At 30.2% G+C, this 13,832-nt stretch overlaps 2 protein-coding genes across 2 annotated transcripts; both read left to right on the plus strand.

The window, feature by feature from the left end:
• Positions 1 to 2,221: 2,221 nt before the first annotated feature.
• Positions 2,222 to 4,317, plus strand: LOC107839261 (desiccation protectant protein Lea14 homolog). The gene is made up of 2 exons (XM_016682673.2): positions 2,222 to 2,671; positions 3,854 to 4,317. The coding sequence occupies exons 1-2, from the start codon at positions 2,469 to 2,471 to the stop codon at positions 4,176 to 4,178; spliced, it is 528 nt and encodes a 175-aa protein (XP_016538159.1). The 5' UTR covers positions 2,222 to 2,468; the 3' UTR covers positions 4,179 to 4,317.
• Positions 4,318 to 7,343: 3,026 nt separating this feature from the next.
• LOC107879744 (late embryogenesis abundant protein At1g64065) lies at positions 7,344 to 8,676 on the plus strand. The gene has a single exon (XM_016726692.2). The coding sequence runs from the start codon at positions 7,839 to 7,841 to the stop codon at positions 8,514 to 8,516; it is 678 nt and encodes a 225-aa protein (XP_016582178.2). The 5' UTR covers positions 7,344 to 7,838; the 3' UTR covers positions 8,517 to 8,676.
• Positions 8,677 to 13,832: the final 5,156 nt, after the last annotated feature.

Below are 13,832 nucleotides of genomic sequence, written 5' to 3' on the forward strand. Positions count from 1 at the left end.
ATTTTATTTTAATGGTTAATTTGGTGCTCTATTTTGTTAGGAATTCTGCCATAATTTTCTTACCAAATTTAAGTTTTATTTTTATTCAGAAGAAAAATAAAAGTAATACCATAATTACTTTTAATTTTTTGAAAAAAATATAAAACATTTTCATATTTAGCAAACCTCTTTCTAGTAGGAAAAGTTTTGGAACACTATAAATAGAAGACCGCCCTTCTCATACCATAACACTATATAACATCCATAATGTAGTCTTTAAAGAATCAGTTTAGGGAGAGATTTTCTCTCAATAGTTTATAGTTTTCATATTTCTTTAATATTAGTTTCTTGTGTAGGTCAGTTGACCAAATTATATTTAATAATATATTTTTAGTATATTTTTATTTGTAATCTGAATTATCACCATCTTGATTTACAAATTTTAAACTTCCGTATAGTGTCCTCTCGATTTTGAACCCAACACATGTTTTCATAGTGAAATTGAATTTCAAGCTTAAATGAATAGTGTTTCAATCTTTCCGATTTAAATTTAAATAAGAAATCATAAATTCATTTTAAATTGAAAAGGAAAAGGAGGTGGATGGGTGTTCAAATTTGGGGTGGTGTTGGAAAGCCGATTCGGGGTAGGCGTTTGGGGGGAGCCAACGATTTTGGGAGCGATACACATAAAATATGTATATTTATTGATTGAGAAGAGGAATAACAAATGTCTTCATTTCATTCGTCATTTTACAAGTCACTAAGCGAATGTGATACACATAAAATAAGCATTTTTATTGATTGAGCAAAATGTATTAAAATGACACAATGAAACACTAATTTTGATATTTAAATTGAACAATTTTCACTTTAATAAGTTTGTGTCAAGTTTAGGGGCGGAACACATTGATCTTTAAATGTTAGTCTCCCTGTTTATTTTTAGTCATTAGGTATTATCTTAAAAATACATTTTTATTTTTAATTATCAATCATAATGTATCAATATAAGATAATTATTTTTTAAAATTTTATCTTTAACATTAATTATTTATAGTCAAAATTATTTTCTCCGTTTTACAATATTTATCCACTATATTAAAAATAAATATTTAATAATTCTTGTTCAATTTGATAAATAAATGAATAATTTATTATTTTCTATTAATTTCACTTTTGATATTAAGTACGATCCATCTTTCAGTATATTTGTCATTATATTAAATTTATTATATTATTTATTATTTATTAATTTATATATTAAATTAATAGTAAATAAGTATTGTTGGAGAGAAATAACATATTTCCTCCGTTTCGAAATAAATGAATTTTTGGATTTTGACACACAAATTAAGAAAAAAACATCAAAACATAAATTTAACATAAATTTTTATTTTTATCCTTGAAGTCCTTCTACCCAAAAAAGAAAAAGCTGCAGTCTCTTTTGCTTGTTAAATCATAAGGGTAATTTTAAAAAAAAAATTTAATGATTTACTTATTTTAAAATATTAATAGATATTCCAACAATTCATTTATTCTAAAATGGTGGGAGTATTTCAATAGGCTTGTCTTGTTTTTAGTGGCGCCTGAAATTCAAATGTGATAAAAGTAAAAATGAAGAGGTAGTAGCATTATTAATAATTAGATGTTATCTTTTCGTATTTGGTAGTTATTTAATGATAACATCCCTATTTTATTTTTATTGAGTTTCACTTGATTAAAAAAATAATAAAAAATATTCCTTTTATTTCAAAATAATTGAATTATTGAGGTATTTTTTTGTGTTCAAAATAATTGAATTTTTCAAAGCCCAAGAAAACTATTGAAACTTTTTTTCATATTTATCTTTTCATTTGATGAGATTCCTAAGCATTTCACATAACTTAAGGAATAAGTTAAAAAATATTACTCCCTCCATTTCATATTAGTTGATCCATATAAAATTGATACACCCATTAAAAAAATATTAATTAAGTGTTTATTTTATCATATTAATCTCATTAATTTTGTTTTGAAAATATAAATTTGAGTAAACATATTTTGTTTAATCATTTAATGTTGAAGATAGTATTGAAAGAACATAATAAAATCATCTTTATTTTATTAAAAAAAAATTAAATTAAAATAAATATTTTTAGAAAGAAAGTGAACTAAAACAAAAAGAGAGAAAGTAAAAGTATAAAAGTAAAAAGTAGTTCTCAGATATTTTTATTAAAAATGTATAATTTCGTAAACTTAAAAAATCATTACTCATTTCTTAAAATCTGTTCCTCGTTAAAAGGCACACATGGGACGGAGGGATTAGTATTATATAAGTATCATTTACTTTACTAAAGTACAGACCTTAAATAGGAAGCATTATTTATTATGACTTGAGCAGATGGTAGCGTGTTAATTCTGACCTTTACGCGGAATCGCATCTGATAAATAGAAGAAGAAGAGATATTCGTTGAGCACAATTCACTTTCATTCACTCCAATTGTCGAAGAAGAATGGATCTGATTGACAAGGCGAAGAATTTTGTATCAGAGAAGGTTGCAAACATGGAGAAACCAGAGGCAACCATCACTGACGTTGATCTGAAGAGGATCGGTTTCGATGGAGTCTCTTTTCACGCTAAAGTCTCCGTTAAGAATCCTTACTCTGTTCCTATTCCAATCATGGAAATCGATTACGTCCTCAAAAGCGCCTCCAGGTATAACCATATTTTAATACTACTTAGTTTTTGCTGATAAATATATGACGAATTGGACATCTATAATTACATCCGCCATTGTCCTAGAAATCTGATCCTGCGGTCAACTTCTTTGAAAACAATTGGCTGGAGACGGAGCATACATATTCCCTGTATAGTTGTGACATATGTATGGTCCGCAATTGTTCAAAGGACTTGACCACAAGTGGCTATTGTAAGCATCCTTTGTTCTGCATTTCGGTAAGAGTTTATTTTTATAGTTTAAACTTCTTGCCTCTTAATCACATGACAGCAACTCTACCAGTTGCTTATTCGATTATTAAGATGGACCATGAATAGGAGATAGAAAATGTGCGATCGAGGGACAGTTTTTGGTAAATTTGAGAGTCAGAACACAGGGTGAAGTCGATTGTAGGGTCCCAACTTTAATCACAAACGAACATATATGACTTTTTCTATCAAAAGTTGTCTGTTTCTCCCACTATTTGGGTAAGATTTACTCACATTAAAAGAAAAAGGTAGAATAAAGAAAATATGTTCAATGATTGATATAGAACAAAGGTAGACGTGGTTCGTTCAATGACATACAAATAGTAAATTCAGTCCGCTTCAATGGGTTCTAAACTAAATATACCAACTAGTCGAAGACGGTCGAAGTTCAACATTTATTATATATACATACAAAAACTATTTTTAATCAAGTAAAAGTAGTTTAATTTTCCTTCGAACGGGATGGAGCTACCCTTCAGGTAGGGTTCATCCGAACCCCCTTTGTTGGAAAATTATGTTATATGCATATATATAGTTAAAATTATTTTTTTATGTATATAAAGTAGATGTTGAACCTCCTTCGGCTAGTTTGTATGTTCACTAATGACCCCGTAGTGAAAATTCTGATTCCGCCACTGCAAAGGAATATCTGAACCCCTGGATGAATGATGGCTCCAGCCCTGGTGCGCATGATGAACAGAAAAATACTTTTACTTGCTGATTTTTGTCTTTTAATTTTTACGCCAAACAGGTTAATATGTCCACCAATTGATATCGCGCGAATAGAGACAGATGGTTCATACAACCGACGGCTAGTTTAGAATTGAAACGTGGTTCATTGATTGATATAATAAACTTAGTAGGCATGAAAGAAAATACTCTACTAATTGGTGATTTTATAATGAAAATCAGGGTAATAGCATCAGGAAGAATTCCAGACCCAGGGAACCTCAAGGCAAATGACTCGACCATGTTAGATGTGCCAGTAAAGGTTCCTCACAGTGTGCTAATTAGTTTGGCTAGGGACATTGGTGGAGATTGGGACGTCGACTATACACTGGAATTGGGTCTCATCATTGATCTTCCAGTCATTGGCAACATCACCATTCCCCTCTCTTATAGCGGTGAGTATAAGCTTCCTACTTTGTCCGACTTATGGAAGGGAGGGAAAGAAGAGGAGAAAAAGAAAGAAGAAGAGGAAGAGAAAGAAGATCCATCAAAGGTTGTAGAGATATGAAATGCCATAACTATCTAATAATATGGCTTCTATGTGCCTAATTTCTCTTCTATTGTTTTAATAACATAAAGTTTGTTGTACCTTGTAGCATTTGAACGCTACCAAAATTGACAACTTTATGCAACTCTATCTTACATGATTTGATGCGCGTGTTTTTCTTTTTGCGCTCAAGGTTATAGATTTGAGGATGTCAAGTTGATTTTTCATTCTTCCCTTAGAGGTATAAGTTATGCTACTCAAGTTACCTATTTACGCGTGAAATTTTACTGAAATATCCTTTGGACACCTGCTACTGAGGAATGAATGAAATTATCAGGATTTTGAGTTAATAGTAACCGGTATCAAACGGGGTCATGATAGGTCGGATAGAAGAAGTCTAAATCCAATATTCACACTGTATCTGGCATTATGATTAAGTTATCTTTCTCTAAGAAATGAATCCTTGAAAATTTTAAGGTTAGTATGAGTTGTTTACTTTGTCACAACTAATGACATAAAAGATAGAGATTTGCGGCCCTTGATTTTGGCTCTTAGACTGCTGTCAATCCTTCTAATATTTCTATATGAATGATGCTGTTCTTGCCTTCACAAAGAACGCGACCACAAACTTAACTTTAGGAGATAGACGATCAAATACTGAAGGTACTCATCAATGACGTCTCAATTTCGATCTCAGGATGCACACTGAATGGCAAAACAATAACTAGACCCCATTGATTTGGTATAAACAGTAGGTACATAGGTGCCATTGTTGCAAAGGTGCCTGGGATGAGAAGTTCAACGCGTCAGTGACAAAGGACGGTGACTTTCACCTTCTCAATTGGACCTCTGTTCAAGTGCCCTTCATGACTAGCAATGCTAACACATAAATTTCAAATTTTGAGTTCCCCTTCGTTCCAATACATGGAGGTTGATATGTGCAATTTGCGTCTTTTATGTATTGCTTCAACATCTTGTTGCACAGAGTTGGCTCAAACAGCCTTCAAGCTCTTTCCATCCTGAGGTACAAGTAGTAATACCTGTTGGCATCTACAGAAAAATGGCAAACTCTCCACGAACACAAGTTGAATTATGGTAATTTTGTCTATAAGATTTTTAATTCGAGAATCAAATTAGTCTTGACATCACTGAGAAAGGGAAATTTTATCCAAACTTTGAAATCAGATCTAAAAAGTACTTGTTCTTGTCATTATTAATTCAACACACACTCTACTATTGTCATTTTTGTGTTCTCGCATTTTCTCCTATCATTTAATTTGTTCAATTCTTTATTAATGCTATAAAATATTGACAAAAAATAGTATACAGCACTAAAAATGGATACTGCTCTAAATTTTGCTCCCAGTAAACACCTTATATTTTTACACAAAATAAATAAATTAATAAATAAAACTATATCACTTAACTAGTTATTCTTTTTCACACGAATCATGATAACAACTTTTTTTATTGTGTTAAGCTTCTACATCACATGCCAACTAGATTATACTAATTTTAGTAAAAAGGTACAAAAAGATGGTACTATAACTTGCTGTTATTTTAGTTTGATTGTGATACCTCAACATCTAAATTATACTGATAATAGTTAAAACGTACAAAATTTGGTTGCGATATTATAGTTTGATTGTTAACTCTCAACTTTTAAACAAGATTAAATATAAGAATATATATAATCATAAATAAAAAAAAAAATCTTTACGAATTTATTCCTCAACTCTTTTTCTTTTGTTTCTCATTCGGTGTCCGGTATCCGCATTAAAGCCCCGACTAATTCAGATCACGCGTTACAAGGCTAATTAAAATGACAGCACTCCCAACAAAGTTTTCTTCCTACTCTTGACGACCGGTTATTCCTCAAGTCTTTTTATTGCACTCTTTCATGTGTCTTGTTGGCAATTAATGCAGCTATTGACGAAATGTGTACATTAAAAAGATTAAAAATGGAGGAACTTTTTAAAAACTTTACAATATTTATACTTAAAAAAAATTAAAGGAAAATGGGAAAATTTCATTTATTTCATCTTAATTTATAAATTAAAAATAATTTAAAATAAATATTTTTAGTAATGTAAATAAGCAAGTGTAAAGAACATAAATACCAACCCTTTTGGAATTAATTACACTTTCTTCCACTTTTTTAATTACTTTACTCTCTCTCCCTATTAATATACACAACATAGCCGACATATACATAACATTCTGTGTATATGTTGTAATTATTGTAATATGTTTATAGAGTTGAAATTTTTTGTAATATTAAAAATATAAATTGTGTATTTATATAATTTTTAGAACACAATGGGGGGAGGGAGTATGTAGACTTTCAAATGTCCTTAAAATATGTTGGAAATCTCCCATAAATTGGTTGATGAATATTGAACACCTGTGGGTGTGAGGGAATTGACTATTTGGACATACTATAGAAGCACAATTACTAAGGTGAGCATATCCTCCAACAACCAACTAACAATCCTCTCATTTCCTAGTGGAATTGTAGGTTTGGAATTAAGCGTTTGCTGCTTTCAGCTTTGCCATTATTCCAACATCATATGGGTTCCCATCCCAACTAGTACGATTATATCGAAGGTTCGAATAAAAATTACTGATATCTCATATCTCAATAACTCCTGTGGTATATATTGAATTTCCTTCTGATAATATAGATCAAGATCCTTCTAAACTTGACGATTTTTATGGAGAGCATATTTAAACTTTTGTGTTGGCTTAATTACCTCCTAGAATAAGACATTTAATGTCCTTGAAAATTTTAAATGAAAAATATAATGAACAGGAAGGATCGGTACCATTTTCTCACCTTTTTGTTTGTTCCTTTTCCATCTTTACGGTTAGGAGATCACTAGAATACAATATTTGTTACTCTCGCAGCCCCATTTAATTTATCGTTTTTATTCTTTTTCCGTCCATTCAAAAATATATACATAGAATATAATTTATTAAGTTATCCTACTTAATAAAAGTAGTTTTTTTTTCCTCTTAAATGTTATGCACTTTTGTTTAATATTAAGAATATAATTGGGAACAAAACTGAATTTGACCATGAACTTTTAAAATGATACTGTAATTTTTTTAATTAAAGGGCAATTAACATGAAATGGAAGGTGTATATATGTTTACTTTTTGACATTTTACTTGGAAGTCATTAATGGGTTTGTTACCCGACCACCATAAATTGTATGTGGGCAATTTCATAATGGTCAGTAAAAGTTCACTTCACCATTGTTTATTCTTTGACAAAAGAATTCTAAATTTGCTGGATTTATGGTGGAGTTAGAAGGCAACTTATTAGTTCTATCAATCTCAATAATTTAATCTTACAAATTTTAAACTTAAATTCAATTATAAGTACTTCAAGTCGTTATACATTTAGTAATCATAAATTTTAAATCTGTGTTTCAGCTTGACTGTGTTTGCATTGCTATATTTCTAATAGTAGTAAAGACTCAAAATGATAAAAGACTTTAGAGTCAACATTAGCAGGAGGATGAGGCCATCATATACCTAATACCTTCTCCACTCACAAGCCATTATATATATGAGGTAATTTCACACAAACTCAAAACACCAAAATCACACACACAAAAAAAAATCATCTCAAAGACCATCATTAATCTCTCTCCTTGGTTTCAAGACTCAATAAAAATGGTGGAGAAGGAGCAAGTCAGACCACTGGCTCCAGCATCCGATCGACCGCCGAGCAGCGACGACGACGAAACAACGTTAAACAAAAAAAGGTTTCATCAAAGAAGATGCTTCAAATATTGTGTTTGTGTATCTATCTTTATTTTCCTTATAGCCATAATACTCATAATTTTGTTCTTCACAGTGTTCAAAGTAAAAGATCCTATCATTACAATGAATGGTGTCACAGTTGAAAAACTAGACCTCGTTAACACTGGTGGCACCATTTTACCTATGCCTAAACCAGGTTCCAACATGACCATAAAAGCAGACGTCTCAGTCAAAAATCCTAATTTTGCATCATTTAGGTATAGTAACACGACCACCACCATTTCTTACCACGACACGGTGGTCGGGGAGGCGCGGGGCCCACCGGGGAAATCTAAGGCAAGGGGGACTACGAGGATAAACGTAACGATTGATATAATCACGGACAAGATTGTGTCACATCCTGGCTTACAAAATGATATTACTACTGGTTTGCTTACTATGAATAGCTACACAAGAGTTGGTGGGAGGGTCAAATTGTTGAATATGATCAAGAAACATGTCGTTGTGAAGATGAATTGCAGTATCACTGTGAATATTACTAGTCAGTCAATTCAAGATCAGAAGTGCAGCAAAAAGGTTAAGCTTTAATTAGTATGTTAGTTAGTTTGTTAGTTTGTGTCATGATATACTTGCTACATCTTTTTTGAGTTTCGTATATTTTTGTTGTTCACTATAAGATGGTTTTTGGGATGATTTAGATATTACTATATTAATAACAATCATTCTCTATAACAATCAAGTTTTTTTATTTTTTTTTGTAAAAAAAATTTCATGTATGTTATATTATACTTTCTCTATAATAACATTAATAGTCAAACAATATCTAACAAACGGCATTGTTATAGAAATATTTGAATTTACATATTTTGATACACTACAGATGGCATTGTGTGACTTAAGTGAACCTATTTTGCGTGCTTTGTTTTCTTGATTTCCGTTGTCCATTATATTATTCCTCTTCCTAGAGTAGTGTTATGAAATCCTTTTTGCAAATTTGTGTGAGTATGGTCCCAAATACTTTCCTTTAATATCCTATGATCATATAACTGACAAATTAAAGAAGATTTTTAGGGTAAATTTTGCTAGAAGGGGCAAGAAAAAAACTATCCTAATTAAGAAGGATGTTGACATCAAATGAGTCCATATTTTTAATGGTATTATTCGACAATTGTGGAAAACTCTCAACCGTCTAATTTCAGAATTATTTCAAACTACATTTATTAAACGAAGAAAATGAGTTTCTATTATACATATATCACATCATATCGACTTCTCAATAATGCCAAAGTCCTTAATAATGGAACACTACTTGTTGTTAGGTAGAAAAACATATCAAGTAATTTAAGTAGTATAAAATAATGTGGAAGATTGACTTTTTCATCATTTTCCTAAACCTGTTATGACAACTAATTGCCAGCATTATTACTACCCCTCCGTCTCATTATCGAAAATTTTAAGCAACTAAATTAATTTCATTAGTCTACGAAATAATAGTCGAAATGAAAAACAAAACATTAGCACAATAACATGCGGAGCATTGTACTTGATGAAAAATCCTGCCTAGAATGTGAAAGTTATCTGTACCAAAACACTCTCTCTTGTTCTCCACATTAAAATGTTTTTACGCTCATAATATAACTTGTTTTTTTTTTGTAATTAACGAGTTAGATTAACCTACAAGGGTTATTTTCAACATCAAGCCTAATATGATAACCTACAAATTATTAAAGTAGTGCCAATACATTATAAACAGTTAAATTATGCATTGCTAAATAAAATTTCTTATATAACCTAAACTCATTTTAATAATGGACTGCTGCCAAAAACGCCTTTACTTCTATGACATTTAGGTGACATTAGTACAATTGTACAAATAGAATAATAGTGTAATAATTGAGTTAGTTGAACTGTTGAAGCTCCAAAATATCCAGTTTCGCGTGTAAAGGTTAGCTTTGACTTTGTTTTTGTAATTTTCTTTGGCTTAGTTAACTCTCTAGCGGTTTTTTTGATTTATTATATCACGATTCGATTTTTTTTCTATTTTTCATCATCTCTATTTTTCTGAATTCTAATATACTTTAGATGATATATGCGAAATACTTATTTTATCGCGATTATTTACACCAAATCAATGCAACTTATTATAAAAAAAGTTATTTGAAGAAGTAAAAATTTACATTAATGAATCATAGTAAAGTTATAAGTGCTTATTTTATATGTAAATAACTTCAAATAAAAAAAATGTCTGAAGATTGATCTTGTCAGGTACCAAATTCAAGGAAAAATGCTGATGTAGGTCTTCACATGTCCACACTTAAAGACAAAAATATCCAGAGTCGCACACAAATTTGTTAAATTTCCATCGCATACGTCTGAAGTAATGTTCAAATAAATAAACTTGCAAAAATAAACAAAAAGTTAACATCAGGTTAAATTACACAAAATCCAAATTTAAAAAAATTATATTATTTAATATTCCTTTATCTTTTTAAAATTTACATTAAATTTCAGTTTTCAACTTTACTCTTGATACATATCAACAAAACCCCACATACTATTTTTACCTCACCATTAACTCATATAAGATATTTTTTGTTTCAAATATTACCTTCCCTAAAATCTTTCCCATTTTTTTTTTAAATCGATTGATACATATATAAATTTATTTAGTTATTCATACATGTTTATTCTTTAATGGTGATTCATATGAATGATAAATATGATATCATTAAATGGGTATTATGGTGATTCATATGATAAATACAGTTTGTATGGTTTTAATGGGTGATACATATGGTATTATGATGATTCATATGGTAGATAGAGTTATTATTTTAATTATTGGGTGATTCATATACTATTAATGGTTGATACATTTTGTTCACACTAGAGGAGAACAGAGCAGCCATCCCCATCACCGTAGCTTATTGTTCTGGTGAACAAGCGTCGGTCCACTAAAAAATGACTCACTCACCACCAAAAAATTCCATAACAGCCTACCAAAAAAAACCACCCCATCGGCATCACCAATAGTCCACCGACGTCATCAATTATTGGGTGATTCATATGTTATTAATGGGTGATATATTTTGTTCATACTAGAGGAGAACAGAGCAGCCATTCCATCACCAGCGCCGCTCCACTAAAAATTGAGTCACTCACCACCAGAAAATCCCATAACAGCAACAAAAAATAAACACTCCACCATCGTCAACAATAGCGCACCAAAAGTGACCCCTTTGCGTCAATTCCGACGAAATTTACAATTTGAATCATCGGTGATGGGTGATACTTCAAATTTGAAACTTGGTCGAGAGAAATTGCAGATCTTCGGTATATAGAAAATCCAGTTTGTAACTAATTGAACATGATTTGATCTGCATAATAAAACAAAATCTGTTACTTCCTAAAATAAATATCTAGTCAGTTTTAAATGTATCACTTTTTATATGTATCATGTTATAACAGATGTATCACAATTTTAAAAAACCGGGTGATATGATGTAATTACCCAAATAGTTAGATAAAATGTAACAACACTTAAACATTTAGAGATTTATGTAAATTTCCCTAAACTAAATGGTGGCCCAAAGAACAAGACCATTGATCTCAAGTCTCAATTCTATGTATGAAGCCCAATTGATAAATGCCCAAAACTGTTGAACCGTATAATTTGATTTTTGTGGGTTTAATAGCTAATAAATAGGTTTGTTATTTAAGATTAAATTATATAAAGAAATTATAGGACAGCTGGAAATAGCAGAATAAATACATTAAGCACTCAAAATTACTACTTGTATCATATTGGGACCAGCTTTTATGAAAGTGAACTCTTAAATTACCTGATTGCTATGGAAAATAGAAATAATAATAACGATGAGAAAGACAATTACCCACTATGATAGCAACTTGGGTACTGATTGCTTCATGAATTTAATCATTTAGCCTTTCCAAATATTTATTATGTGTTGCATGATCAATATGTTTCCTTCATAAGTTATGTGATTTATATGTAGCAACAATAATTAAACGTTACTCTCTTTGTTTCTAAATATTTGTCACATATTTTGTTGCACGTCCTCTTAAGAAACTATGTATTTTTACCATCATGCCTTTATATCAAATAATTTGGCTTGTTCAGAGATCTTTAGACTTGATTCTTGAGTTCAAAGTTGTTTTTTTATGAAAAATACTTGATCTCCAAAATAATATATTTTCAAGTGTAAATTTGAATTAGTCAGACTCGAAACGAATACCGTATATTAGGCGGAAAAAAAAAAAATAGGATCAACGAAAATTGATTTGAAGTGCATCATGTAAATTGTCTATTCCATATCATTCATCCTCAGACAAACAAGGATTATTTATAAAATATAAGATTGTCTGTTTGAATATTTGCGAACATTTCCTTTTTTCCCCTTTCTGTGTGGGGTTATAGCATGGGACTTTCCCTTGTTTCTCACTTATTTGATTATTAATAAAATTTTAAGATATTTTAATATGAAATGCCATAGACACTAGACAGCCAATGTTTGAAAGAGAGCTTTGTGTCTGACAAAAAATTAGATACAAACAAAGAGAGATTTGAGAATTGTGATCATCTTTGTCTTGTTATAAGAAGCTGCCCTTTCAACATACGACAAGTTGAGACTTTTTGTGTGTTCCCATTCGAACATTCACCTCCTTCTATTATGCAATATATGCAGGATCGAGGTAGACTATGATATACGAGTTCCCATAATTATAGCTCAAATTATATATATACTCATTTATTAATATTTGAGATCACTATTTAGAATTCGGAACTCATAAAATTTAAACGAAGGATCCACTGTCGACAAGGAATATAGTAATTGTTCAATAATGTGTATATATATTGATTGGTTGTAACCACTAAAAGATGTGATGCATTTGATGAGATTGCTCCTTCACTAATCAGAGGTTTCAATTTTAAATTTAAGATTTGAAATTGAAATCTCTGATTAGTGCAAATCTAGATTAATCGAGCTAGCTCCAATACAGGTACTAAATACCAGATGAAAAAAACAAAAGAAAAATCATGATTTGCTGGAAATTTTACTTAGTTTGACCAGATTCTGTTTGATATTGAAAGTCAAAGTGGGGAAATAAACTAGAGCAAGCTATATTTAATTCCCATCTATGGCATCTCAATGCTGTACTAGTTAAATTAAGGCAAATTCATAATTGTCTCAACTTAGATTAGGTCCTACTGGAGCGCACAGCTAAGCGCTGTGTTTGCATCTATTGTTTTTCTTATTACTCCCTCCATCCAATGATATTTGTTCACTCTTTAATATAACTAATTTAAACTCACATATCTTGAACATGTAGCGTTTGATTATTTAAAATTAAATAATTTTATCTATTACGGAAATTTTTAATAAAATGTAAACGTTCAAATCACTTTTCAAAAATCTTCCACACTTTAATATAATAATGTAAACATAAAAACATACACATATATGTTTTATCAGTCCCAAGTGGTTAATGAATTATCACTTTTTCGTTTGCGTACCTCTTTCCCTTGTTGCCACAGGTTAAGAGAAACGCATCAATTTAAATCGTATTCGTGTTATGAGTATTTTTCTTTTTTTTTTTATATTTAAAATCTTTCCTTATTTTTAAAGTCTTTACAAAATTATTGATTATATTCTTATTACGTACTTAAAACTTTTAAAAACCTGATACTTCTTAAATTTTTCTTATTCTAATAACTTTACATTTTTTTAGATTTTAGAAATCTTTTTAGAATCAAATTTAATTGATTTAGAATTCTTAAACTAATGAAAAAAGTATCGGTTGTCATTAATTATGAGGACTTCTAATAAAGAAAGATTTTATCATAAATATATTTAATTAATTTTCAACTCTTAAATTAGGAAT

This window comes from Capsicum annuum, chromosome 8 (genome assembly GCF_002878395.1).
Source record: "Capsicum annuum cultivar UCD-10X-F1 chromosome 8, UCD10Xv1.1, whole genome shotgun sequence".
Taxonomy (NCBI): Eukaryota; Viridiplantae; Streptophyta; class Magnoliopsida; order Solanales; family Solanaceae; genus Capsicum; species Capsicum annuum.